Here is a 26945-nt window from a genome sequence, read left to right as displayed (position 1 = left end):
TCATTTGTTATTATATTTCAATAAAGCATGTTTTGAAACTTCACTGTATGTAGTAATTTTTAAAAATCGATAATACTAACCAAGCAATAAAATAAAGTTATATTGATATGTTTCTATTATAATGATTTCTGATACTTATTTAATGGATTCGATTCGAGCGAAGCCGCGGGTAGTCATATCATATATAAAGAGCGTGCCTTTTTCTGTCTATTTTCTAGTCATTAAGAAATGTCATCAGGATAGAATGTACTCATATCTAATTCAAAGTATTCGAATCATTCACATGTACTAACCTTGCACAATAGAACACCTCAATCACTTCTCCTGTAGCCAACATGACGTAAGAAATGAAAAATGGAACACCAACAAGTAGGATTGTTGATTTTCTACCAATTTTATCTGCAAGGAAGCCAAATAGGAAAGGTGCCGTAACGGCTCCCAAAGTAAGCAGTGATGAAATCCAGGAAATCTCTTCTTCGGTTACAACTCGTTCGAATGGATTTGTGGTGGCGTTTAAAAGCTTCGGTATTTCTGGGGATGACCAACAACATGATGTTCCCGCCATGAACATCAACAGGCTTGCTGTAAAATATGTGACATTAGTAGGAACTATTAGACAAAATCAATGAATATAGTCAAGTGATACAGAAATGATACCGACTAGAATTATTCGTAAGAGCTTGATAAGGACCTTATCAGGTAATTCCGCAACCTGGTAAAGTGAAGGTCAGGATAACCTCACAAGGACCTGATAAGGATATAACGCAGATCACTGATGATGTCTTGATCCGGTTATCCTGGTCCTCATCAGGATTACCTTATATGGTCCTGATCATAAGTGTCTCATAAGATCCTCATAAAGTTCTGAACGGGATTACTTGCAGCAATGAACATAACTTTGATAACATTTTTAGATAAACGAAAAATAACATAAATCATAAACACTGTCTCTCTTTCCAAAAATTTCAAATCATAAATAATTCTCATAATCATAAAGCAATAATTTTGTTAATGAATCACAATAAAAACTGATGAAATAGAAGCGATATATTATATATATATTTTTAATATGACTTTTCTTATAATTTTGACTAAATGCTTCTGTTAAAGTAGTTCACACTTTAGTTTGACATCCAATTCAACAGCCAAATGAATAAGCAATTTCTGAAAGTAGATACTGTTATATTAAAATTCATAGAAGGTTCTTATTATATGGTTTGAAATAAGTGATTTGATCATAGAAATATTCGGGAATATCCAAATTTCGTGAAAAAATATTATTTTTCCCGTGAGGTAAGAGATTCCTCGAATGGATATGATCTGGAAGATTTATGAAAAATGATTTATTTTTAATCAACCTTATGTGATCCAAGTATCGTCAGAATAACTTAAAAAGAGTTTTTTTTCAATAATGCGATCTTGAGAGGTGCCTTATATGAACGTTGCACATGATAAGGAAAACATCATGAAAAATAATCTTATAGAAAATTAATTTATTCTAAATAGGGTTGTCTTGATGCGCTCCTAGCGTGGACCTCGTCAGGTTTTACCTAATAAGGTTAACCTTGTTTTAACCTTCTTAAATTGTAATAATAGCAATTGAATCTTATGCGTAGTTTCGAATACTCTAACCTCGCTTCAATAAAGAAATACTCCTCTTATTCTGCCAAGCTTCTAGAAGAGAATCAGTTTGTGATGCTTACTAACAAATTTTGTCTTGCATCCATTATTAGTCGAATATCATCACATTTCTTATATTATTTTAGTATCAAGGGAGAAGATATTCTTCATATACATTTTTTCTAAAACTGATTCATATGGGATCTTTTTTTCATATTTTGGAAGTGAATAAAGGAGTAAGTCGCTGTAATTATTTTCATGTTAACTTTCATTTCATTTAATGTGAATATATAGAGTAGACAGAAATATGACGAATACCGTAAAAACATGTTATATCTTCAATCGATCTATCAACAAGTATAGTTCATAGAGGACATCAAACTAATTTTTGTCGGTTAATACTTGTCGAATATGTCAATATTGACTTTTCTTGTGTATGCTGCTTAAGAATGCCACCAGTTAACTTTTGATTTTTTTGACGCGTCTTTGTATGATTCAACAACTGTCGACTGTACTATCCTTATTTCAATTCTTTCCGATTATGAAGCAGTATTAACAAGATTATTGTTGAAATCCAATACTATGAATGATTCTCGTATATTATGCAGTAATTTTTCGGAAATTTTTTTCATAAATTGAAACAACGATGACTAACAACTGACTGGGACATTCTTTCTGGTGATTTCGACTTCGAATTTTCTAAATTCGTAAAACCACTAACTAGTTCAGCGTTAAATTCTTCTCCTCTCAGTTATATTAAAAATAAGCAAAAATTAACCTTGGTCGACTAATGGTTTACGTACATCTGCAAAGAACATGCGATCTTTATACCACCTAAGAAAATCCATGGGCAGTATCTATCCAAGTTACGTAAAACTATACAGAAAAATCTATCATAAGACAATAAAAACCGCCAAGGATATTTATGATCAAAGGAGACTTACTTTGCGAATGTATCCAAATAATTTACGTATTATATAACTCCTCTTGATCAGCTTTCATGTTTCTGCGCAAAAATAAATCCTCATTTGATACAGATTAAATATATGTTACATATGTTTTGTAATCTGCCGAAATGCACATTAAATCTCCTTAGTACTTTAATAAACATTTCATTTCAAGACAGCCTTAAGACGGTTATAATTATAACTTTGCTTGAAGGGGGAGACAAAGATCAAGCCTCGAACTATTGCATTCCTCCTCACGTTTCTAAGATCATTGAAATATTGGTCAAAAAAGGCTTACCACCACTACACTGCAATAATTTTCTGTATTTTCTTAAGACTCTCGATATTTCAATTAACAAATTGTAGTACAATGGTTTCAGGGGAGCACAGCTGATATGATTTAGGTCACTCTTTACCAACAGAAGTTAGGTTGTAATGATTGATACAATGATGTCTTCTTGTAAGCCAATAGAATATTCTTTCTGTCTATCAACGTCAAACTAAAGTGCTATCGTATCAAAATACTTTGTAGCCTTTTGTACTAATTAATACTACCATTGACGTCGTTGAATCTGTAAAATTCTTAGTGCTTGTTTTAGACAATTATTTGAAATAGGAGTTACATATCGCCGCGTTATCTAAAAAAAATTATTTCTATTTGCTTTGTGTTAAGATCGGTTTACACGGAATTAAACTTATCAACTTGTATAACAGTTTATTATCCCCTTTTTGAGTCGCATGAGTTGATATGCTCTCCTCTTCTGGGATCCGTTTTGTCTGACTCCATTTTAGGGAAATCTCAAAAGGACGAAAGAGAGTTGTTATAAGTTCACTCAGACTAAATAGTAACACTCACTGCCGGGACTTCATCATGATATTCAAAATATTGAATCTTCATTTCTTATCTATCTTATCTATATATGAATCCGTTGACCTAATTCAAAGAACAGTTCTCCTATTTTAGAAAGATCATTGCACAGCCATCCACTTGGGAACGCGGATCATGATCTCTACCTATCTACTCCACATTGAGAATTAATGAATGGTTCAATACTGTACATGAGACGAAAATTTTTTATACGGTCACAAGAAAAGTAAATTGAACATTTCACAATACTAAATATAGCCGGTGTATCTGCCAAACTTTAGCTTCGATAATATATTAGAACAGAACCGCCTTCACGATCTATATCGGTGGGATCTAATTATTTATAACAATGAAGCATCTTTTCTACTTCTCTCTTTGTGTTATTTTATCATAAATTCTAATATTCATAGTCAACCTAAAACCTTTTTAAAAACAAAAAAACGTGAATACGAACGAAAAAGAGCATTACAAAAAAGCAAAAAAAAAACATTTATTGTATATCTAGAGAATCATATGATTCGAATGCTTTTTAGATTTTTATTATATTCAATTACGGTACTAATTACGGTACTGTCACATTAACGTTGAATTATAATTATTTTAATGCATGTTATTATCACACACACGAGACACAATATAATTTTAGTGAATCTAAAAATAAACTTTATTAAATAATACCCCTTATTATGTTATTTGACAACAGACTTCAAAATTGCAGCGAACCATTCTTTTGATCGGCTGAGTTCCCAATTAGGGGCAGGATGCGAGAAATTATGTTACGAATATTGCTTCAATCTGCTATAAATATGGCAATAGAGACTGATAAGTGTCGCAGGTGTTGTGTACTTCGTACAATCTAAAAAATATGTTCATTACTGATGGCTCCATCAGCATTAATTTTTATTTAATTATTTTGTTAATTTTTCCGTTATCCTAACTTTAAAATCAGTAATATTGTCTGGTCCATCAAAATATACTTCAGATTTTAGAAGAGTCAAATCGGGAGAACTACCTGACCATTCGATCGTTCCATGTCTTCCAATCCACATATTGGAAAAAACCTTGCTTTAAATGGTTTCTAATTTTTATGATTGAAATCAGGAAAAGTCTTTAAATGTAGACACTAAGAAGTTAATAAAAAATATATATAATCCTTACCATTAAAACGGTCAATAATTTTATTGTTAATGTTACCAGCCCAAACGTTAACTTTTTTAAGATATTGAGTGTGAGCCTCACACATCCTGTGAGGATTTTCTCTGCTCCAATATCTACAGTTCTGTTTAAAGGAAACTATTTTGATAATGAACTGCAAATTTGCGTTCTTTCTGTCCATCATCAATTTTTCTTTATGCAAAACTGTCAAAATAGATTCACTTCAAGTGGCAAGTTCTCGAGTTGACTTATGCGGATTTTCCTCAATCTCTAGAAGTACATCAAACTTTTTTTCATCAGTGAATTGAACATTTTCACCTGGTTTTTCACTATTATTCACATGTCCAGTTTCATGAAACCTTTTTTCAATTTTGCTAACTGTAGATTGCGAAACGTGTTGAGTACTTATTATTAAAAATTTCACATACCTCCTTTTGTTCTTATTTTATTAACTCAACCAATCATAATTAAAATGTCTATTCTTGAGTACCGGATAAATGAGCCAATATTAAATTTAATACTCGCACAAATATTATTCTAACGTTTTTTAGTAACTTTAAATACCTAAATGACAGCAGCCTACTAGATTCATATCAATTGTTTATTTTTGGCTTTTTGACTTAAATTTTAGTATATTCAAATATTTTTTTCTGATGTTAAGCGGAAAAGATACGAAAATACCTGATTATTTCTAAAGTATATTTTAATAGATCAGACAATATTGCTTACTTAAAAGTTAGGATAACGGAAGAAATTAACAAAATAACCCATGAGGCCATACAAAATGTTGTACAAGAATTCCAAAATCGGCTCGGTTGTTGTCAAAAAGTGAATGATGGTCATTTTGAACGTTTAATTGTAAAATACTTTGAAAAATACATTTTACATATTATGCGACATTGTTATCTTCATTCTACGTAAATTTTGTAAAACATTACCAAAATCAAAAATTAATTTTCTCAGTTAAGATTGCCTTAAATTCAAAAAACTTCATATTCAAATAGACTCATAATTCAGAGGAGATGCTTGAGGGGGGAACTATTTTCTTACTGTAAATTGTCAATTCAGGAATAACAATCGACCTGTTTCAGGTTTTTTTTACATCGTACATAATAACGCTAAAATTTAATTTATTTTATACATATGGCATTGTACAACAAAATCTTCGAAGCACTTAATGAAAGTTTTGAGAAAATTAGTGTGATGCTTCCGGCTATATATAAGCAATCTTTTGTATGTCAGTTTTCATTTTTGTTGAAATTCTCAGAATAGCTCTCAAAACCTATCTGTGAGTCTGGAAGCATATTTTTAGGTCTCATACTATGTGCCTAATAACATTGTTTTAGTTTCAAATCTTAAAAACGACGTTCAGGCAGATAACTGACGCTTATTTCAATAGAATATAAAAATAAAAATTCCCATGATGCATTTACTGCAGTAAATAGCGGATATCAGGCGGATGCATATTTTGAATATTAAAATTCTTAACATTTACCATATACCAAGGAATAATCCGTCTGCTATTTATAAATGTACCTCCGATCCTCTTTCCCAACAATTATAAACTAGAGAATAAGACGTGTGTAACACAAAATTAAAAAGGGATTCGGATGGAGTCTTTGACCATAATGATTGCCAACGATCATTTTCGATATTTATATTGTATTTGTCATAAAAAGACTGAATTAATTTACAACAGTTTTTAAAAATTGATGGGTTGTGCCATTTTCTTCTGTGACATTTAAATTAAAATGATAAATTATTGTAACCTAACAAAAATTAAATAAATTATGAGTTATGATACATGAAACATTTTTAACTCACTATTGATCTAATCTAGATGATCAAAATCATCCATCACTTCCATACGATTTTGCTCTTTAAGCAACCCTTCATCAAAGAATCCAAGGACCTTGGGGAGCATTTGATAAAGCTTCTATCTCCAAACCAATCTTTAAAATATCGCATTACATTACACTATTGTAATGTGAAGTTGAGAATGTTGTAGTATCATATTACAAATTTGTTTCAATTTACTTTTGATGATATAAAAAAATGACTGAATGGCAAACAGTCGCGTTTTATTTTTAAGAGGTGCTGCACTTAGAACATCAATGAGGAATTTTTTTTATTTTCTATGACCTCTGTATAATACAATTATTTTCTACTATAGAGCTCCTCTTCGATAATATAAAATATTTTACCTTCTTTCAGTATATGTTAACATACTTTTTCATTTTGCCAATTTACAGCTCGGAGAATATGAATTCATGGCAGAATTATTGTACGAATGATATTTTTGTTTAAATTCAAATTAGCAAATTTTGATGAGACATCTTTTTCAACGTACAAATGATTTTATGAGAACAATCGGAAAGGTTTCACGAAACTTCATTAATTGGAAACGGTTTTAGACGATTTTTCGCTCTCTCGGAAGAATACAATGATTTTATTGACATACACTTTTTCATGCTTGTTTCGAGCTTTATAGAAGATCATGACATATGTTCTTATTTTTTTTAGTTATCTCATAATCATTTATCTGTTATTGCCATAGTATCTATTGAATTTGCACATTTAAAAAAGTAGGTAGACTTTACAAATTAAGAACAGGATGTAGTGGAAATAAACTAATCATAAATATATAAACGAATATATGGTATTAATGTGTAATTATTATGTCGAGTTGATATTCAGTCCAATGATTTCGTTGTTATTACGTGACAAAATAATTCGTTTGGAGGTTTCCAGTGCTGTATGTTAGTATCTAAAATTAGCAATCGAGTCTATAAAAATATTATTCACGATTTTTCTACGAATATTCATATCATCAAACAAAGAAAAAATAATTAGCAGTTACATGAAGAAAAATCTAGATTATTCTAAAAATTAGAATACAAAACGATTATACTTTGTAAACATGTGTCAGCATTTATTTTACTATAAAAATAGGATTTTAATGATTTTTGTTAACTCAATCGCTTGGAATTAATAGAGTTCATTCATATGTAATTTGTGTTTTTGTGTTAATAAAGTTTTTAAAAATAAATTTTCGAAAGTTAAATATATAATTGGTGTAGTCGTAGTAGTAGTATTTGTGCGGAGGGGAATTTTACGTATAGTGCAGTTGAAGACTCGACTACGTATTTCAATATAAAATTGCGAATATCTACGTTTTCTTCGAGGGACAGTAACTTCAGATTGCTGAAGTATTTTATGAACTCAGAAAATTGAAGAAAATAAGGAAGAAGAATATGAATTCGAAGAAAGAAGTGGAGCAACAGAACAAGATTTATAAATACCTCCGCTATTTTTCGGTCTTAGGGATGGAGGAGTTACATGAAGAAAAATCTAGATTATTCTAAAAATTAAAACGATCATATTTTGTAAAAATGTGTCAGCATTTATTTTACCGTAAAAATAGGATTGTTGTAAACACCTTTCAATTAATCTTGGAACTAATAGATTCCATTCATTTTTTATTTGTGTTTTTGCTTTAGTAAAGTTTTTAAAAATGCATTTTTGAAAGTTAAATATATAATTTGGGCAACTAAGCAACGTATACATATAAATTTTTAACACAAAAAAATACTCAAATACAATGAAATCTCATTTTAATTATTGCAAACAATAATGAAAAATCTGTTTATGCGAACTATTCTAACTTAAAACTGCTACTTTACGAGAAATGTGAATACATTGTAAAAATTCCTAAGAAATAAAAGGCAATATATGGGGAGATTGATTTGTGTAATAAAGTTCAGTATCTCTTTTGTCCTTTGAGATATTCATTTGACAATTTGAGGGATTATATTCATTATAAATCCTCACATTTTAAAATTATTTATTAATTCTTATTCTTTCGCTTTAACTCATTACAAAGACGTATGGTCTCTTTTTTCACTAAATTTGATTATTAAAGAATTTTATTTTGTCACAAAAATCTTCAACTATTAATTTCTACATATATTATTTTACATCTAGTTATAGATTTATCAGTTACTTCAATCTTTTTATCAGTTGCTTTCCCTGCATTAACTATCAATTAGTGTGTTATCTAATACATACATTCATGCATATTTTCTCATTTTTGAATAGTTCCATTTCGTGTAATTACAGTTTGTTCAAAGAATGTCCTACATTCCTTAGATAAAGTGAAGGATAGTTTGTGTATTATGTACTTTCAACTTTTGTTATTGAGATCTAATGTAAAATTACTTTGGAATCTTCTTTCCTCTTCTTTGGGAGTATTATTAATGAATAGAATACTTCTCTATCATTTTTAATAAGTCTGTCAATTATTGAAAAGATAAAATAGAAATTCTGTGAGCGGAATGAGAATGTGGTTAATATATTACATTTTTTATCAGCATCAAGCATATGCGGTACCATAGAACTGAGCACTTTTTGGACAATATTAACTAAAACTGTGTTGTTTATATGAGTGATACTAATATATAAAAATTAAAAACAACAACAATAAAGGTAATCACAATAGCGGAAGTTTTGTTAACCTTAGAAAAGTTATTCTCCCTTCATACCTCCCATGCATTTATAAATAATAGTCTAGCATTGAGTTTAAGAATCTTGGGAACTTTGTTATGACTAATCTGATCCTTGAAATGATATCATTGTTCGTTCAGTATCATAATATTACTAAACCAGAAAGTTTAATCAATTGGATATAAATCAAATAATAAGGTATTTCGAGTAATTATTATAGTTCATACAGTTGATTCCATACCACCATGCTTACTTGTTCTTTGAGAGCTACTTTTATTTGTTGTTCCTATGATTTTAGGTATAAATTCATATATATTTTGTTTTCCGATTTATTATTTGGAAGCTCTGTATTCCTCAAAGTAGTTAGGACGAAGCGGATATAATATACGAAATAGAAGAGAAATATTTAAAAAATTAAGAAATATTTATGGTACCTGGGTTGAAAAAATAAAGTTATACTGAATATGTTTTGAAGTAACTAATTTTTAATATTTTTCTTTAAAGGGGAATCAATTTATAGTTAAAAACCTGGTACATTAGATTGAAGATTTTAATCGGTTCTAGTAATTGATATTTATGGAAAATAAATCTTCCAAAGCTTCGTATATCCACCTCAGTCTTCATCTACCTTCGGTATTTTGTATGGCATCACCTCTCTGTAAACTTTCTACATGACTCAACTATCTCAGTCTTTGTGCTTCCATAAAACAAAGGTGTCTTTTAATTCAGGAACATCATTTTAGAGAAAACTACTAAAAGACTAATCCGTACGTTCACTGAACAAATATTTTTAACATGGTGCTCTAAAATCTCATGGTGATTTTTGTCCGCCCATACGTGATTATCGTGAAAATTTATGAATTTATTTATTACATTACATTATCCTTACAACACATCATTCAAGAATTATGGATTTTGTCGCAGTTCGAGCAATTACTGAAATTTAAGAAAAAACATATAAACTCAATTTAAGTTACCACCGCAACACCGTTTACAGGTTATAAATTGGAAAAGGGGTGGGTTAAGGAAATTTCGTTATAGGAAAGACCCATCTTAATTTCACAAGAGCAATCACTTACTGAGTTTTGTCGTGTGAATTGGAAATACCCTGTATATCCAGCTCCCATTTTTCTTGTATTGAATAATTGTTTGGTCTAAATATCAAAATTATGTTTGACCTAAATGTTTATAAAATTGAAGATATTTTGGAAAATAATGTATTCATATATAGAGGATGTTCCAATGAACTGACTTCAATGGAATTTGGAGAGACATATACAGCATAGGTAGGATACGATACTTTATACGATTTGGTAATGCTGCAAGGAAGAATCATCAGGTCACATATTAACAATCTCATTCCATTTTAGTTTTTAATTAAATTCTTTTTAAATAGATGCAATTAATGATTATTACTGAATGTTGATGGGCATTGTATATCTTTGCAAAACTTTTACGACTCGAATAGAAAAAAAAGATCTGCAACGGAAACACCTGGTTCCGTAAGTGGCTCTGCAGTTGAATAATTGTCATAGAATATATTGGTTATCTTGGGAAATATTTAAATCATCCCATAACAACCTCTCAATATGCATTTTTCAAATTTTTTTCACTCAGTTATCACATGATATAGGATAAATTATCAATATAGTACAACTACTAGATTATGAACTGAAAACAAATAACGTTGTTGACATCCTTTATTCTTTAACTGTTGTATAATCCAATTGAATAATGTTTCACAGACTTAATTCTAATAAGAATTGGAAAAATAAATCAGCATCAAGAGATTCGGACATAATAAAACTAGACATTAGGTAGTATTATTTGCAATAAGATTATGTTAATTGATAGACAAAATTTGTAATATTGGCATTAGTGTGTTTCGGAAAGTATGATCGAATTAATCCGATCATGATTTGATTGGTAGGAAACTAATTCATATCACGGTCATTGTTGTTATGAAACTGATCGAGTTAATCGGGTCGTAGTCATATGTTATGAGTGAGTAAATACGATCAGCTGACGGGTTGTTTCATTTGTTCATAAATTTTTGAATTTATTTCTTCTCCTTATATTGCTACTTACTATTAATTCGTTTCCGGTTTTTATACTTCTATACCAATTATTTAATATTTAAGAACTACTATATATAACTAAATAAATATCATAGAAAAATTGATGCAGAAAAAAGTAATAAATATAAAAAGTTCTTGTAGATCAGGTTTGAGCGCGACGCGACGTTCGGAAACTGTGATATAAATCCCGTTCTGGGATAGGATCCGTAATAAGCTGATAAGTCATTTACCTGAACCCGGGTTATATTTTCCGAAAATTTAATATTGTTGAACAGTTGAAAAAACAGTCTCGGTTTGATTTCATTTATTTTTGAATTTTTGAGAAATTCAAAACCTTATCTCAAAAGATCGGTAATATTGATACATAGTTTTTTTGTAGAAACTATCATCGTTTAAAAAGTAACAATAAAAAAAATGTTTTCATTTAAAAAACGTAGTATGATGTCATCAGGGTGTACTAATGAATGCATAATAGGTATTGTTATTCGCACCAAAAAGCAAAACATAGATATATAAAAAATGTTGATACAAACGTCAAATCAAAATTTCAGTGGAGAATAATGTTAAAATCAGTATAACTGATTCATAAATCATCATATGACGTATGAGGAAAAAATTGATTGATTAATCATTTATTTTGAATTTGACATTTTCTGTTTTGTTGATCATTGTTTTATATGAGGCGATTGCTCTGCCATCTAGCTTACCTGGCAATACAGTCTACAAAAAGCGGTAAATGTAACAATATTCCAACAAACATCAAAAAGTCATTGTAAACAAATTTCTCATTTGTCTTTAACCAACTAGCCACACAAGGAGAATTATAATGAAATTAAAGGAAGCTAAGTTTCTGCACGAGGGGGTGACATCTTGTCGGTCGTCTTTCCACCGAATATGCCTTTTAGAGAAAAGGGATAAATTATTGGACAGTTTTTACTGGACATACTCAAAAGCGGGCAAGCACGAATCAAAAACTGTCCAATTAGGCTTTTCAAAAGGCAAAGTTTTCGATTATGGAATATGTTTTATACTTATATTATATTAAAGATGTTGTCAATGTTAACACTATTGTGCAAAAGTTCGTAAAAATCTGTTTTGTGTAGTTCAATATATTTTTTTATGAAATAGTAACACTTAATATCTAGGTATAACTAAATTCACCTACAATGCTTAAAAAACAAATATAGTCAAATGAAATTATATTTAATTTAACATAAAACAAGTAGTATTAAAAAGCAATATAATTAAAATCTCTGATTTTAGTTAGTCGTACAGATACATTTTGTAATTCACTTTAATTAGCGTATTGGCATAATTTTCTTGCATGTGAAACTGTTCGTCGAAAAAAACCATATTTCATAGTACACTAACAGAATTAAAATAATCGTTCAAATTTGGAAATATAAATAGTTTGTGTTCGGCATCTTCTTTTGTATAATATCATCTTACTTAACTGAAGCACAAATATCAATAAAATAACGGACTTTTTTTCATGTTACTGATACAGATGGCCTCAAGAGCTTTAAGTGTTATTACTGTCTTGGTTTTGGCCAACAGATTGCAGTACAGATGTAACATTTGTTTGTGAAAGTATTATTGGAATGCCGAATTTATTGCAGATTGGTAACAGTTGAGCAAGACAACTATTAACCACAAATTCAACTTCTAAAAGTGTATAATGTCACCAATTCTTTTATATTTATTAGATTTTTCAAAATTGCCTTTAGTTTACAGGAATTATTCGCTACAATCATGTACACTAGAGTACTTATGAAAATTAATCGTCTAGACCAGGGTTGTCAAACTGGTGGGCCGCCAGGCTATTTTATGTATTAATTAATTGAAATATTATATTATTAATCAATATTTCTATCAACGTCAATTTGAATATTGAATTCTATGAGTTTAAAAATTTTACAAGCTTCAATAACATTAAAAATCACCGGCAATCTTAATTAATTATTTCCCAGACGATGAATACATAAGTAATCAAAAGCTTTGAAAATATATTGAAGTTATTCCACTTTGGTGTTTCCTTGCCACGTTCCCAATAAAAAACTACTCATAATATAGCTGGCAAAGACTTCATTACAATTCATATATATATATATATATATATATATATATATATATATATATATATATATATATATATATATATATATATATACATAAATACGAAAATATTAGTTCAACTAAAAACTGTTGGTGTCAAAAAGAAGACAATATTGCTGAATACTATACTTTTAAGAGCATTTTAACATAATTAAAACACAATCCTACAACTTAAATTAGATGTTTTGAAAAAAGTTTTCAATAAATACCACATAACAATAACCAATAAAAAAGGAGGTTCGTGAAGCGGTATGAAATAAACAGTAACAATTAAAAATCACTCAAATTGGTCACTATTATATGATTTAGAGATATTATTTAGTTTGCATGAGTTGGTTAAACGATTCATTCAATAGCATTATCATGGTTAATGTTAAATGTTCTTGAACTTCCAAAACACTTCCAGAAACTGTTTTCTAGTCAAATCATTTATTAAGATTATTAAGATAATAAACAACAGTTGCTTTGAAAGCTAGCAGTATTTATATTAATATTTTATCTTCCACTTTTCTTTGTTGTTTGTTGTGAATCAAATTGTAATTTTGCGACACAATTGTAATTTTAATTTTGAGGTAATCAAACATCTCTAAATCCTTCTGAAATTTGAAATACTAACTTGAGATGAATATATTCATTGTTCCCAAGTATCTATTTTGACCAAAAGAGTTCACAGAAACTTCTATAATTGATTTAAATGAGTACCATAATTTTTACCTCAAATGGATATTTTCTCCATAAACAGAAAATAATGTAGAAAGCGGACAAAGAAAGCCATGACCAACAAAAAACTGTAACAATAAGATCAATGGGAGTAATCCAATCCAATAAAGGGATTTGTGGTCGCACAAAGCGTTTAGTCCAGTCATTACGTCGGAAAAATCGGGTTAGAAATGCAAATGAACCGAGAAAGCCAAATTTTGGATATTACGTGGGGGGCGGCTAGAAAAGTTTAAGTTCAAATTGTCGACCAAAATAACCTTGTGGGCTTTACGCCATCTTGAAAAAAGGGTTAAATTCAGTTTTTCATCATAGCTCGGTTCCCGGTGAGATACGAAAATTTGCAATACAATATGCAATACTTTTTTGTTGCTCTTTGTACGATTTACAATTAAGGTCCTATATATTTTCCACGTACCGATCATTGTTATCGAGATATCGATACAAAAAAACCATAAATTTGGGGAGCGAAAATTTTTTTTCGCTTTATCCTTTTTCTCGTGAAAGATATCGAAACATGTCCAGCATGAAACTTGTAAAGCGTGTTCAGACCTACATTTTCGTTTTATATTTTTTTTTCGACAAGAATTACGACCTCTATGGTGCCACAAAGTAGGCCCCAGTGCGCCCGATGCTGCAATGTGCGTCTCGTCATAGAGCACACTTATATGGCGCCCGTTAGAGTTTGGTCATGAGTCAGGTATAGAAGACCATTTTCTAGTTTTCGTGCCAGAACATCTGCTCCTTTTCGAAGCATTCCAGTCAGTTGTCTCGAGTCTTTTGATGTGAGCATACGTGTTTGAAAGAGTCTACCGAGGAAGAACTTTTACAGCCAAGACCATCAAAACGACGAAAAACATGACCGTAATTATTATTTTTTGCTGCATAAAAATTGTTTGATCAATAATTTTTCTTGTTTATTAATTTATTTTGTATTGGAATAATTTCCTGAACAACCATCCATCCATTTTGACGTGTGCAAAAAGGAAATAGCGAAAAACAATGTTTTCTCCCCAAATTTATAGTTTTTTTGATCGATATCTCGATAACGTTAATTGTATATCGTACAAAGAGCAACAAAAAGTATTGCATAAAAATTTTTGTTTCTCAACGGGGAACCGATGGAAAACTGAAATTTTTTCAAGATAGCGGAAAACCCACAAGGTTATTTTGGTCGACAATTTGAACAATAATAACTGGACTAGTTAGCCATAATCCGAGAGATTGAACGGCATAATGATGAATGATGACGATGTAACAATTTTGGAAGTCTTCTACTGGAACGTACGGGAGCACCCTGGTTACAATTATATATTTTCTAATACGTCTAGTTTTAGAATATTTTTCAAGACATTACAATAAGTAGATACATTAGTTGATCTACATTTAGATTATAAATATATTGTTAAGTGAATAAAATGAAATGTGAACTCTACCGGAAATTATATTAAGAGAATGGTGACTTTAAATAATTTACTGTCACTCAAATCAAAACGGCAGTTAGTAACATTTTAAAAAGATTGACGATTTACGGTTTGCGTAATAGATATATTAATTTTCAGTGATTAGATCCAATATAAAATATAGTACAAATAAATCGATTTAGTCACTTAAATAACTACCAAATATATTATAACTGTTAAATTAATGAGAAACATTTATTAATAATTAATAGTAAGTACTGGGAATTTATATGAAAAGTTATTACTGCGTATATGAAGTAAAGTACGTAATATGAATGTTAATTACATTACGTACTCATGGAATTAAGCACTCGCCGCTTTGTGCCTAATTTTTCTAACCATGTTTAGTATGCAGTATGCTACACACTACTTTTGGTAGGTAATATACGATTACGTTATAAGGATAAAAATAATATTATAACATTAGCCATAATTATTAATGTATATTTTGTATCTGTCATTTATGCCAATCAGATGTTTTAACTTTGATAGGTTGTTACAACATACAAATTTTTTCGATCGCGTGACAACTGCAATATTAATAAGTGATTTCTCAAGATTGACAGCTGTCACAACGAATGTCATAATGGCAGAAAAATAAATTATTTCTAATACATATTTATTTTTACCTGGAATATAGAGTAAATAACATTTTCTTCTCACAAATAAAGTCAAAAATGCTTAAAAAATTGTCAAGAGAGAGTCAAAAAAATCATATCATACCCACTTTACTGCTTTATTAATGCTTTACTATAAAATTCTCGTACCGAATTTCCCATAATTAATATCTGTAAATTATTTCTGGTGGAGGTTAAAGGATGGTATAGGTCTCAGAGTTTGCATATGGTGTCGATCGGTATGTGAGGAATTCAGCTCTAGCAACAAATCCTCCTTTCACGTCCTCGACGATGTACTCGTATTTATCGTAACTCCAAGGTGCATGGAATATAATGAGTATACGTTATGTAGCAATCGAGAGAGGGCTCCCGGCGCCTTTGAAAAACGTGAGCAAATCGGTCAAAGAAAAACCCTCCTACAGAAACTTTGGTCCTACAAGTTGGGTGAAATGCAAAAAAAATCAATGTTAGCCTTGGAAATGAAACTGGAATAAGAGGTGAACGACAAAGGCAAAGACAACGAACATTGAATTTTGGAACAGATATAAATTGACAAAGATTATCCATGATTTGAATAAACTACAAAATTGTTATACTGACAGAAACAAAGAAAATTAGTGCAGTGACAAACTGCAATAAAGAGGAAATTAGGTATGTTGGGCAATGACGCCAAGAGAAAATTTTAGAGATCGGGAGCCTCTCAATTCAATTCAAAAGAGAGACAGAGGGTCGATTTTTGAGCATATTCGACGAATCTTCAGTATTAGGATCGATTTCAAAATTTTCATCGTAATAAGCTGTTCTTGAAACAATAATTCATTTTGAAGATGTAGTATTATACTGAAGCGAAATCCTTTTGACCACTTTGCATGGGCGCGGGGAAAACAAATTTAGGAATAAAATTTGAATTTTTTCTAGTAGAAAAGAACTTAACTTCTTTCTTTCGAATTTTGATCTATTTTTTCTTATACTTGATTTGGGTGGTTGGGAGATACGAACGTTTATTCAAATTTATTTCACTCTCTTTCTGAAAATTGACCCCTGTGTACATCCCCAAGTTTAAAAGCTTCACACTTACAAGCAATATAGATAAGATATATGTAGGTAATATTTTTCTTGTAAATACCGAAGAAACAAGGCTTACCATGAGGCTTAGGATTTGCACTCCCCCCCCCCCTTCTACCCAACTATCCTTCTTCAAATGAAAATCCTTTTAAGTATACGAATATAATTCTTAAACATACTTTATTTTTAATATACAACCGGAGTTGTTGCAATTTGCATGGTAAATTACACAAAGAGTGGTGCAATACAGATTATTTTAGCGCAACCGCACTATTTGTAGAACATTCTTGACGGCATTGACAAGAAATGAACTCCCGCAACGTTTCAGAAATTTCACCAATTTTCGTCCATAATGGCACAAATTATGAGTCTTGAAATTACTATCATCCCACGCATAATACGTAAAACTCCCGAAACGTGGCGGGAGTTCATTTCTTGTCTTGAAGAAGGAATGATGGGAGAAGGAGGGGCAACTCCTAAATCTCATGATAAGCCTTGTTTCTTCGGTATTTACTCAAAAAATATTACCCACATATATTTTAGTTATAATCAATTTTTTTCATTCTAATGCAATGTCTCAAGCTTGTAAATGTGAAGCATTTAAACTTGGGATGGACGTAGGGGTCAATTTTCTGAAAGAGAGTGAAATAAATTTGAATAAACGTTCGTATCTCCCAACCACCCAAATCAAGTATAAGAAAAAATAGATCAAAATTGGAAGAAAGAAGTTAAGTTCTTTTCTACTAGAAAAAATTCAAATTTTATTCCCAAATTTGTTTTCCCTGCGTCTCTGCAAAGTGATCAAAAGGATTTCGCTTCAGTATAATATTATACCTCTACAATGAACCATTGTTTTAATAATAATTTTGAAATTGATTCCAATACTGTAGTAAAAGGCTCAATAACGAATAGGCTCATAGTTCGAAGTCTCTAATCACCATATCTACTATTTGTAATGATTCAACATTCCTCACATTTTGTACAGAGAAGAAAATATTCAAAAAACGTATAGAAAGCATGAAAAATCCTAAAAACTAGGCAACTTGCGGTACCTCCTGTTTCCTCTCACCAAGACATATCAAGGGGGGGGAACCGCAATTCTCAATTTGAAATTTGGGGTACTTCTCGAGGTCAGATCTTGAAAGTAATGAGATATTCATGTCCAGGAGGGTCAAAATATGTAAAACCAACCCTTATAACTCTTTTTCACGGGGGGGGGTGTAACCTCAAAAATCGACCCCTGCCCCTCCTATGGCGAAATTCGAGGGGCTCACGATCTCTCTTCTTCTGTCATCACTGCCTAACACACCAATTTCCATGCTTCTATCATCAATTGCCACTTTTTCTTCCAGATTCACTGTTTGCCATTGCACTAAATGCGAAATGGCATAGAAATGCTTCACAACTACTCACATTTGTACAGAGGCTTGCTAAAAGACCAGCATGCACGTAAAGAAGCACCTAAACTAATCTGTAAAGACCTGAAAAATAGCGAATAACAGACTAAGCTAAGTTGGAATTTCTGGGACCGTTGGTGATATTCATACTGACCACACTGTTTACACCGGCACTACCTTCTTGGCGAGATTCTTCATATTTATTTCTTGACCACTGAGCAATAGAGGGGGCTGTGAGGAATTGGTCCTTTGACCCTTTGACTCTTTGATCCAAGCTACTCTTACATCTAGCAATTCCAATGCAATTCGATCTGTTCACTATGACATTCAATTATATAGGTAGCTGATGGACAGTATTCATACCAAAAGAATTCATCGAATAATTCTGATAAGTGAACAAACAAGCAAATTAAAAATGAACAATGAACGAGTTCCTAGCAGTAGTCCTCAATTATAACATTGGAAAAGGTGACTCCCACCTCCTCTAGAAGGTTGAAGAAACATGAAGAAGTCACTATGGACCCGGACCTGATCTGGCACGACTACGTGCACACCAAAATAAAATGGGTTAGCTGCGCACTTTGGAAATGAAGAAGGTCATTAAGTCATACAGCTGGTCTTTTATGGAAGATCCTCCACTGGATATACACTTTGATTGTCAAACCCCCTTTCATGTACAAAGCTTTGGTGGGGTGGTACTGTACAGAAAAAGTAAATTCTACAGTGCAAAGTTCTATTCGATATGCAGCCCTGGCACCTGATGATACGAGTACTACCCATGAGGAGAGCATCCAGGACAAATATTCTAGACAAATTGCAGGTTGAAATAATTGATCAGATCGCAGGCTGCAGGTGAATGTCCAATTATTATCACAAGCAGTGATCACATAGCACTTTCAACGGAAAATAAGGGCTTGGAAGGATATATCACTTACAGATAACAATGGATGATTGACTCTTAGCTCGCAATAATGAATAATAGAGCCAACTGGTACACAGAAACCACCAGGATTAATGCCTCAGCTGAAGCAGGCTTCTGCGGAGAATACCCAAACATTTTTCTCGTGTGGAAAAAATACTACCGACTTCGATGTCAAAGTGTTGATGGAATGTGGACGTGCGCTACTTAATCAACGTCATAGGAACAGGCTTGTAGTGGAGTACAAAAAATTTCTACATGAACTGGTGAGTACTAGGGTCAAACGCTTGGCAAGCATTACAATTTGCTCAGTGATGTTAAAAGGTTCAGGTCAAAATGCCTGATTAGCTTTTTGGAAAACATTGGCTATATATTACCAAGAGTAATATTGTTATTATTGTATGGATGAAGAAAAAATGTATTAAATATCATAAGAAATTGACAATTCACCTATTTATCTAGTTGCTGGATAAACACCTGATTGATTTGGAAGCTTAAATGGAAAAACCTTTGACAATTAAGTTAATGTAACTAGAAAAATGTCGAGTTCCTTAAACACGAAAAGATACTTTTAGCTTATTTGGCAAAATCATCAATGATAAAAAATTGTTCAGCTTTGTTTTGACTGAATTTACAAAATTACAAACTAAATAATGGGCCAATTTCAACGTCTACTTCCATCTCCAATTTAATAAATTGCTATAATCTAGTAGTTAATTCTATGTATACACTAATTTATTGAAATATTAAGAAACTCAGTACAATCATAGTATAATTGATTCTGTTCAATAGACTTAATGAAAAAATATATAGTGCTACAAATTGCTCAACCTCTTGAACAAATATTTGATTCGTTGGTAAATTATTCATACTGAATACACTCTTTACACTATACTATTAAGGTAAACAGATGGTGTAGTGGTAGTGTAAACAGTGTGTTCAATATGAATATTACCGACGGATCCAAAAATACAGCTTAATAAATTATTTGAATTCAAGAAGATAACTTTTTGTGTTTTTTAATATCAACTGGTCGAAGAAATCAGAAATTAAAGAAACTTATGATTTATTGGTCTATGCTGATGATATATCCGTTTATAACATTAAACCATGTTAGGAAAATGGTATTTTTTGTGGTTCTCCATTTCATGAATTATTTTTCTTTCGTTTAATACTCAAAACGAATCTGATCATTTATTGCCATTTATTACCATAACTGAATATAATACAATTATTTCTAGAGTTCTGAAAGTCAAAATTATGTGATAGTTATCAAGCTCACTCTACTAAAAAGTCACTTGATTAGGTTTGCTTGAAACTGTGTTTCATACTGAACAATATGAATCATAATGAACTTTATTATGATCTACTTTATATCCTTCGTATAAATATGTTTTAAAACAGCCATAAAAATAGGTAGGAGCAAAAAAGTTCAACACTATAATGAATATATACTCAAATCCCGTGAAGAATTTAAGGTTTTCCATCCTTTTTTTCCTTATCAATAATTAATTTCTCTACTTCTCGCATTAAATTATGGACAGCTTTAACAGATTCCTATAGCATTATAAACATTGTTATTTCATACAAGACGTCAAGCTAGCTAATTTTTACAAAAATTGGGGCAGAGCTAATTTAAATATTGTACTATAATGGATGGAATCTTTACAATCTGGTTAATAATAATAATTAATACCAACAGGTTGTTTGGTACATTTATTCTTGCGATATGTAAAAAAAACTTTTATTATTCACTTTTGGTTTATGGCTCTCTGTCGTTTTATGGAGGTAATAAGCTAATCAAATCTATTTACATCAATGTTTAAATTTAAATTTATCGTAATTTTCAACATTGAAAAATGGGACCATAATTTTGATGATTTGACTTTTTGGAGAAATATGCAATAAGAACATTTTCCATGTAATTTTTTTAGTCACACTAATTCAAAAACTCGCCATATGACTTCATTTATATTTTTGTGACTTTTTCAGTTATATTCCACGCAATTTTTGCAATTTCAGGAGAACTGCTATCAGATTCTTCTTCCATGTTTATTCAGCTTGACAATTAGTAGTTTATCAATCAAAATTCGAAAAACCTGTTGCAAAGTGACGATGACGTTACCCACTTCTTAATGACAGTATCAATACAGAGCCTTTGACAGAACCCACCACATAAAATCATGTAACTTTATAAAAAGTTAAAAAGTTATAAAAGTTAAAAAGCTTTGTACTTTTTCGTACTGTTTGGGGTGTTATAATGAAACTTCTATTTAAAAAGCATTATTCTTTTTTGCACGTTTTTAGACGTATGTATAATCTGTAATTTTTTTAAATTCTTAATTTTAATGGTAGTCATGGATAAAAGGCATTTCGACACTAATAAGGAAATTGAATAACAAATATATGAATCCAACTGGATTAATTATTTTTCAGATATAATCTATTATCTATTACCAATCAAAGCATTCATTTTGCGATTGATTCATGATTTTTGACATAAGCGAAGAAAAGTTATATAGTGTATATAATAAATCTAGTTTTCATGGGTTAAACAGGTAACAAATGCTTCCCATGGAAAAATTTGAAAAATAATGCCAAAATGAAAAACCGAGTTATTGATTCGAATATAAATGTTTAAATAATATAAATAAATATAATTCTTCTAAATGTTCTTGATTTTCGGTTCGGTCTCTTCTGTTTTAAAATTATTTTGTTTTTAAATTTTTTGAAAGAAAGATAAAAATCGACATTTCAACTTATTTCAGCCTTTTTCAAAATATGATATTGACACTGACAATTTGTATATTTATATTAATCAATAGACCACTTACATCATAAATATCAAAATAAGAATAAAATTAAAATAGAAATTTGTTTTAATGAGAAAAGTGAATTTTTCCTTAGATCCCTTATCTTCAAAATGTATTAGATTTCCTTCCAAGAATTTTTGTATCTTAATAATTGAATTTATACAGTGATAATGAGTTTGGCTGATAGATCTATTCAACTATCAGATCCTGAATTTAGACGCTATTCAAAAAGCATTGAAAGAAAATAATTATCTGGTAAAAATGATAAACAACATATTTAAGAAAAAAGTAAACAGATAATACATCCAATTGAAAAGCAAAACAGAAACGGATCATTTTTCCTTACGATATGTACCAAGACTTTCCCAACAACTATCGAATTATTTCATTAAATATGATATTAGTATGAGTCATAAAGGATAGAATACATTATTCAAATATTTCACTGAGTTAAAATTTAAAGCACCAAAAACAAAAGAAGTAATATCATATAACAAATGCCTTGTACTAATTGTGACGCTGTCTACATAGGGCAGACATCTCAGTATTTAGAAAATAGACTAAAGGGTCGTCCATATGATAATAAAAATAAAACTGCATTAACGAACCCTGAAGTATCAAAGAGAACATAAATTCAATTATAAAACTCAAAAATTCTAGGAACGGAATCTAATACATGAAAAAGAGAATTTTTAGAAATGGTTCACATTCATAAGTACGAAAAAGCTATAATGATAAAGAATACCTGAATAATTTAAGTAAATATAACTCTATTTTGAGAATTCTAATAAAACTACAAATAATTAAATTGATTACTTCTACGTATTTAAGATGTATGATCTAAGGAAAAATTCACTTTTCTTATTAAAAAAAATTCTATTTTGATTTATTTTTAAATTTATGATGTAGATTATCTATTGATTAATATAAATATACAAATTGTTAGTGTCAATATCATATTTTTCAAAAGGCCGAAATAAGTCAAAATGTCAATTTTTATCTTCCTTTTAAAAAAATTTCCTTCCAATAATCATATTTGATAAATTAAAATAATTAAAATCATTTTTAGATGAATTAAAAAATAAAATCCTACCTGGGGCGGCTGAAACATAAACAGACTTAATCCTGGGCAGCGGCAACATTTTCGGAACTCACCACTTCAAAATCTATTTCACGACTCACAGTCACCCAATATATTGAAAAAAATGGTGAACTTGAACTTGAATATTTCAATATTCATCGGTCTGTTATCCACTGATGACCTCAACTACCGTTTTCAACTGTAGTCGTAGAAATAAAAAACGTTTTGGTAGATTGAAATTGCTACTATATTCCTCTGATTAAATTTATTAACTATTTTGTTCTTAATAGCAACAAAAGTGTTGGAGAACAGGACGAGAATCATTTTGCAACAGATCACAGAAGCGGTGTGTAATTAGACGTTGCGCCAAAACAGATCGTTCACTGAGTATACAACTACGGTTCAACCCTTTCACTATTTCGTCAAGTTCTGTGATATTTGAATTGAATTAAAATGACACGATATATATTTTCTTACAACAATGATAATTATACAGGGTGATATTGAATTAGGGAAATTAATTCACCGATTTTATAAATGGAACTATTTTTGTCATATCCTGAATCCTTCAAGTAATATTACCGTTTCAAAATGATCTGTGCAATTCACATTTTGGATTCAAGCCAATCTGTTAATCTCAAGTATATACTCCAAAAATATTGCTGAGACAATTTCTCAAATATTTTTTTTACTTTATAAATTATTGCAAATGAAGACCTAAATATATATTTTGATAAATACTTAAAATTAATCGAAACGTCAATTTTTATAAATCTTTTAAAAATTATTAAAAAAAACCAATTTTGAAACAGAAGAGACCTAAAATCAAGTAAATTTAGAAACATAAACATGTCAAAACGTCTAAGAAATAAGATATATATATATATATATATATATATATATATATATATATATATATATATATATATCTGTGTGTGTGTGAGTGTGTGTGTGTGTGTGTGTGTGTGTGTGTGTGTGTGTGTGTGTGTATTGCAAGGCTGGAACTACTGACTAGTTTCGACGTCATTACGTCTCTTTAGATTAGTTTAACAAATCTTGTTCGGGCTCGAGACCCAGGTGGAAATTTAGCGTAGTTTATTTTGAAAAATAAAAGTGAAACTAAAAAAGGGCCATCCCAAAGTAATACTAGCATAAAGCATTTCCTCTATCATCGTTACAAAGAACCCCACGTCTCGTACGACCGAAGACAGTTTTCATGTTTTGAAATATCATTGGTCTATATAATGATCTCTTTTTCTGCCAATGGTTCGTAACAAATAACGTGCATCTAACTAAATATCTAAGGAATATAGTACGGTAGTTGAACTTCCATTTCAACCTTAGTATAGGATTCCAAGAACCATGAAAGAGTGCAAGCAATGTCCGGTTGGTACACATAAAAATAGATACATGTGTTACGATACCATACTTACGTTTATTTGTGTCTGGATACGATATCGCGAGTATTCTGTGATAACATGAATTACTGGTAATTCATGAAACACAAAAAATATTTGCAGATTGTTAAGGAGCATGAAAAGTGATACGAATGTAACAATATAACTAAAAAACCTAGGAGAGAAATTTCGGATATCTACACACAAACCTAGCAAATCCAGTCAAGTAACAAAAAACGAACGCCTAGAAGAGTCCAAAAAAGAGGTAACAGAAGCAATGGAAAAGGTTAAAAAAAAACGAAAACTCCTTATTAAGATTAAGAAACACAAACTATTTAGAAATGGAGAAACAGTCATTATAGATGAATATAGAAAACTGTTAGGTAAGATAAGACGGTAAATAAAAAAATCCGAATACTGGAGAAATCGTATTACAGTACAGTAATTATTGCAGATACTATTGACTGGAAATACAATATTTGTATGTATTATGATGATTATAAATATTTTTGGAGACTGACTCTGAATTAGGAAGCGATATATGTCGATTCAATCAACTCTGTCTAAAAGTATCAAAACAAACGAGTTATCAAATTGAAAAATTTCAAAAAGTACAACATAGTGATAAGTGATTTGTTTATATCAAGTCATACAGTGAGTAAAAAAAATTACTCGTTACTATTAAATTTTTGATTTTTAAACATTCATTTTAACTAAAAATTATTTCACACAAAAAAATAAACAAGTAATTAAATTAAGAAATTTCTTGTATCGACAAGCAATCCCTCCTTTAACATAACATAGCTATTGAACAGGGCCAGTTTTCGATATTTCAAAAATATGCCAGCCTCAAATCGACCACAAAATATCTCGTATTCAAAAGCAGCTAGTCAAAAACGCAGCATCCTACCTCCAAATAGACATCAATCCATTCTATTTAATACTAAAGACGAACATTCCCTCAAGAACTATCTAAAGGATTAAGTAAGAACGTAAACCCGAAGGATATAATAATTACATATCAAATGGTAGAATGTTCATTTATTTATCATCAAAAGCATAAGTAGACAAATTTATAGAAGAAATAGAACATATAATCATTAAACAAAATGTATTACAAGCTAGAAGATTAATAACTCCATTAACGCGCTTAATACTTTCTAACGTATGTCCAAGCATACCTATGTAACATAATTAAAGATGAATTGAAAAAACTGCGGTTAAGTTCATTATCAGATATCTGATACTTACGCTTTTGCTCTACTTGAATCATTTCTTATCAATTTGAAGCAAAGCTCATATCGAATCTTCATAACCAAAAACGAAACAGACTAGTCAACATGCTGCAGCTTGTTCAACTAATACATTTACCAACATTACTCCCAACCTAACACCAAACACCGTCTTTCAGCACGCCACATACCAAATTTCAGTGACCAACTTAATCCAAGAAACGACATCTACATCTTTGTTTACTGTTGTTAAAACTACAGCTACAGCACACATAAAAAGTCAAAGGACTCCAGAAACTGAAGCAAATGTCTCAACTTTATCTCTCACTAGTCAATCCTTACTTTCAATCACAAACACATCCATTGATACCCTTGAATGTCAATAAACTTCAGCACTAAAAATAACTTTTAAAGAGGTATCTCCACAACCTGTAGTCCTATAAAACGAGAGCATTAACCTCACAACATTACTATAACCGATAAGAGAATACTTAGAAAACGAAAATCGATTACTGTAAATTGAACTAAGTGGTGGATCTTTTTGAAAACAGTCAAGGATCCTAAGTTATACTCAGTGTAACAAAAATCGTATACAGATGACTCGTGGGTAATACTACACCACTACTACTCACCAAGTTACATCCATATTATAGAAAAAACTCATCAATACCAACAAATACGGTCTGGAAAAACTTGAGGCAATTATCAAGAGAAAATCAGCCATATCGGATCCCCTTTTTGACCAAAAATGATAAAGTAATAAGCAATAGAAAAGAAAATGTAGATATGTTAGCAAACCAATACGAATCCTATTCAAGCACCGAAAATTACATGGACGACTTAAACATAAAAAAATTCATAGAAGGCAAGCCGTTGGAAAACGACGGGCACGAAGTTGATAACCTTAATATTTGTTTTTCATTAGCAGAACTTACGGAAGCTCTAAATTCTTCTAAAG

General features: G+C 30.6%; 1 protein-coding gene across 1 annotated transcript in view; it reads right to left on the bottom strand.

The window, feature by feature from the left end:
• Positions 1-23680, bottom strand: part of LOC130897392 (facilitated trehalose transporter Tret1-like) — a 50790-nt gene extending 27110 nt beyond the window's left edge. The window contains exons 1-2 of the mRNA XM_057806223.1: positions 23371-23680; positions 294-582 (exon numbers count right to left, since the gene is read on the bottom strand). Coding sequence (XP_057662206.1) covers positions 294-582; positions 23371-23419 — 338 coding nt within the window. The 5' untranslated portion in view covers positions 23420-23680. The remainder of the gene's footprint in view (positions 1-293; positions 583-23370) is intronic.
• Positions 23681-26945: the final 3265 nt, after the last annotated feature.

Source organism: Diorhabda carinulata, chromosome 8 (genome assembly GCF_026250575.1).
Source record: "Diorhabda carinulata isolate Delta chromosome 8, icDioCari1.1, whole genome shotgun sequence".
NCBI classification, from domain to species: Eukaryota; Metazoa; Arthropoda; class Insecta; order Coleoptera; family Chrysomelidae; genus Diorhabda; species Diorhabda carinulata.
The sequence above is the reverse complement of the archived record's forward strand: the minus strand, read 5'-3'. Positions and strand labels throughout refer to the sequence as shown.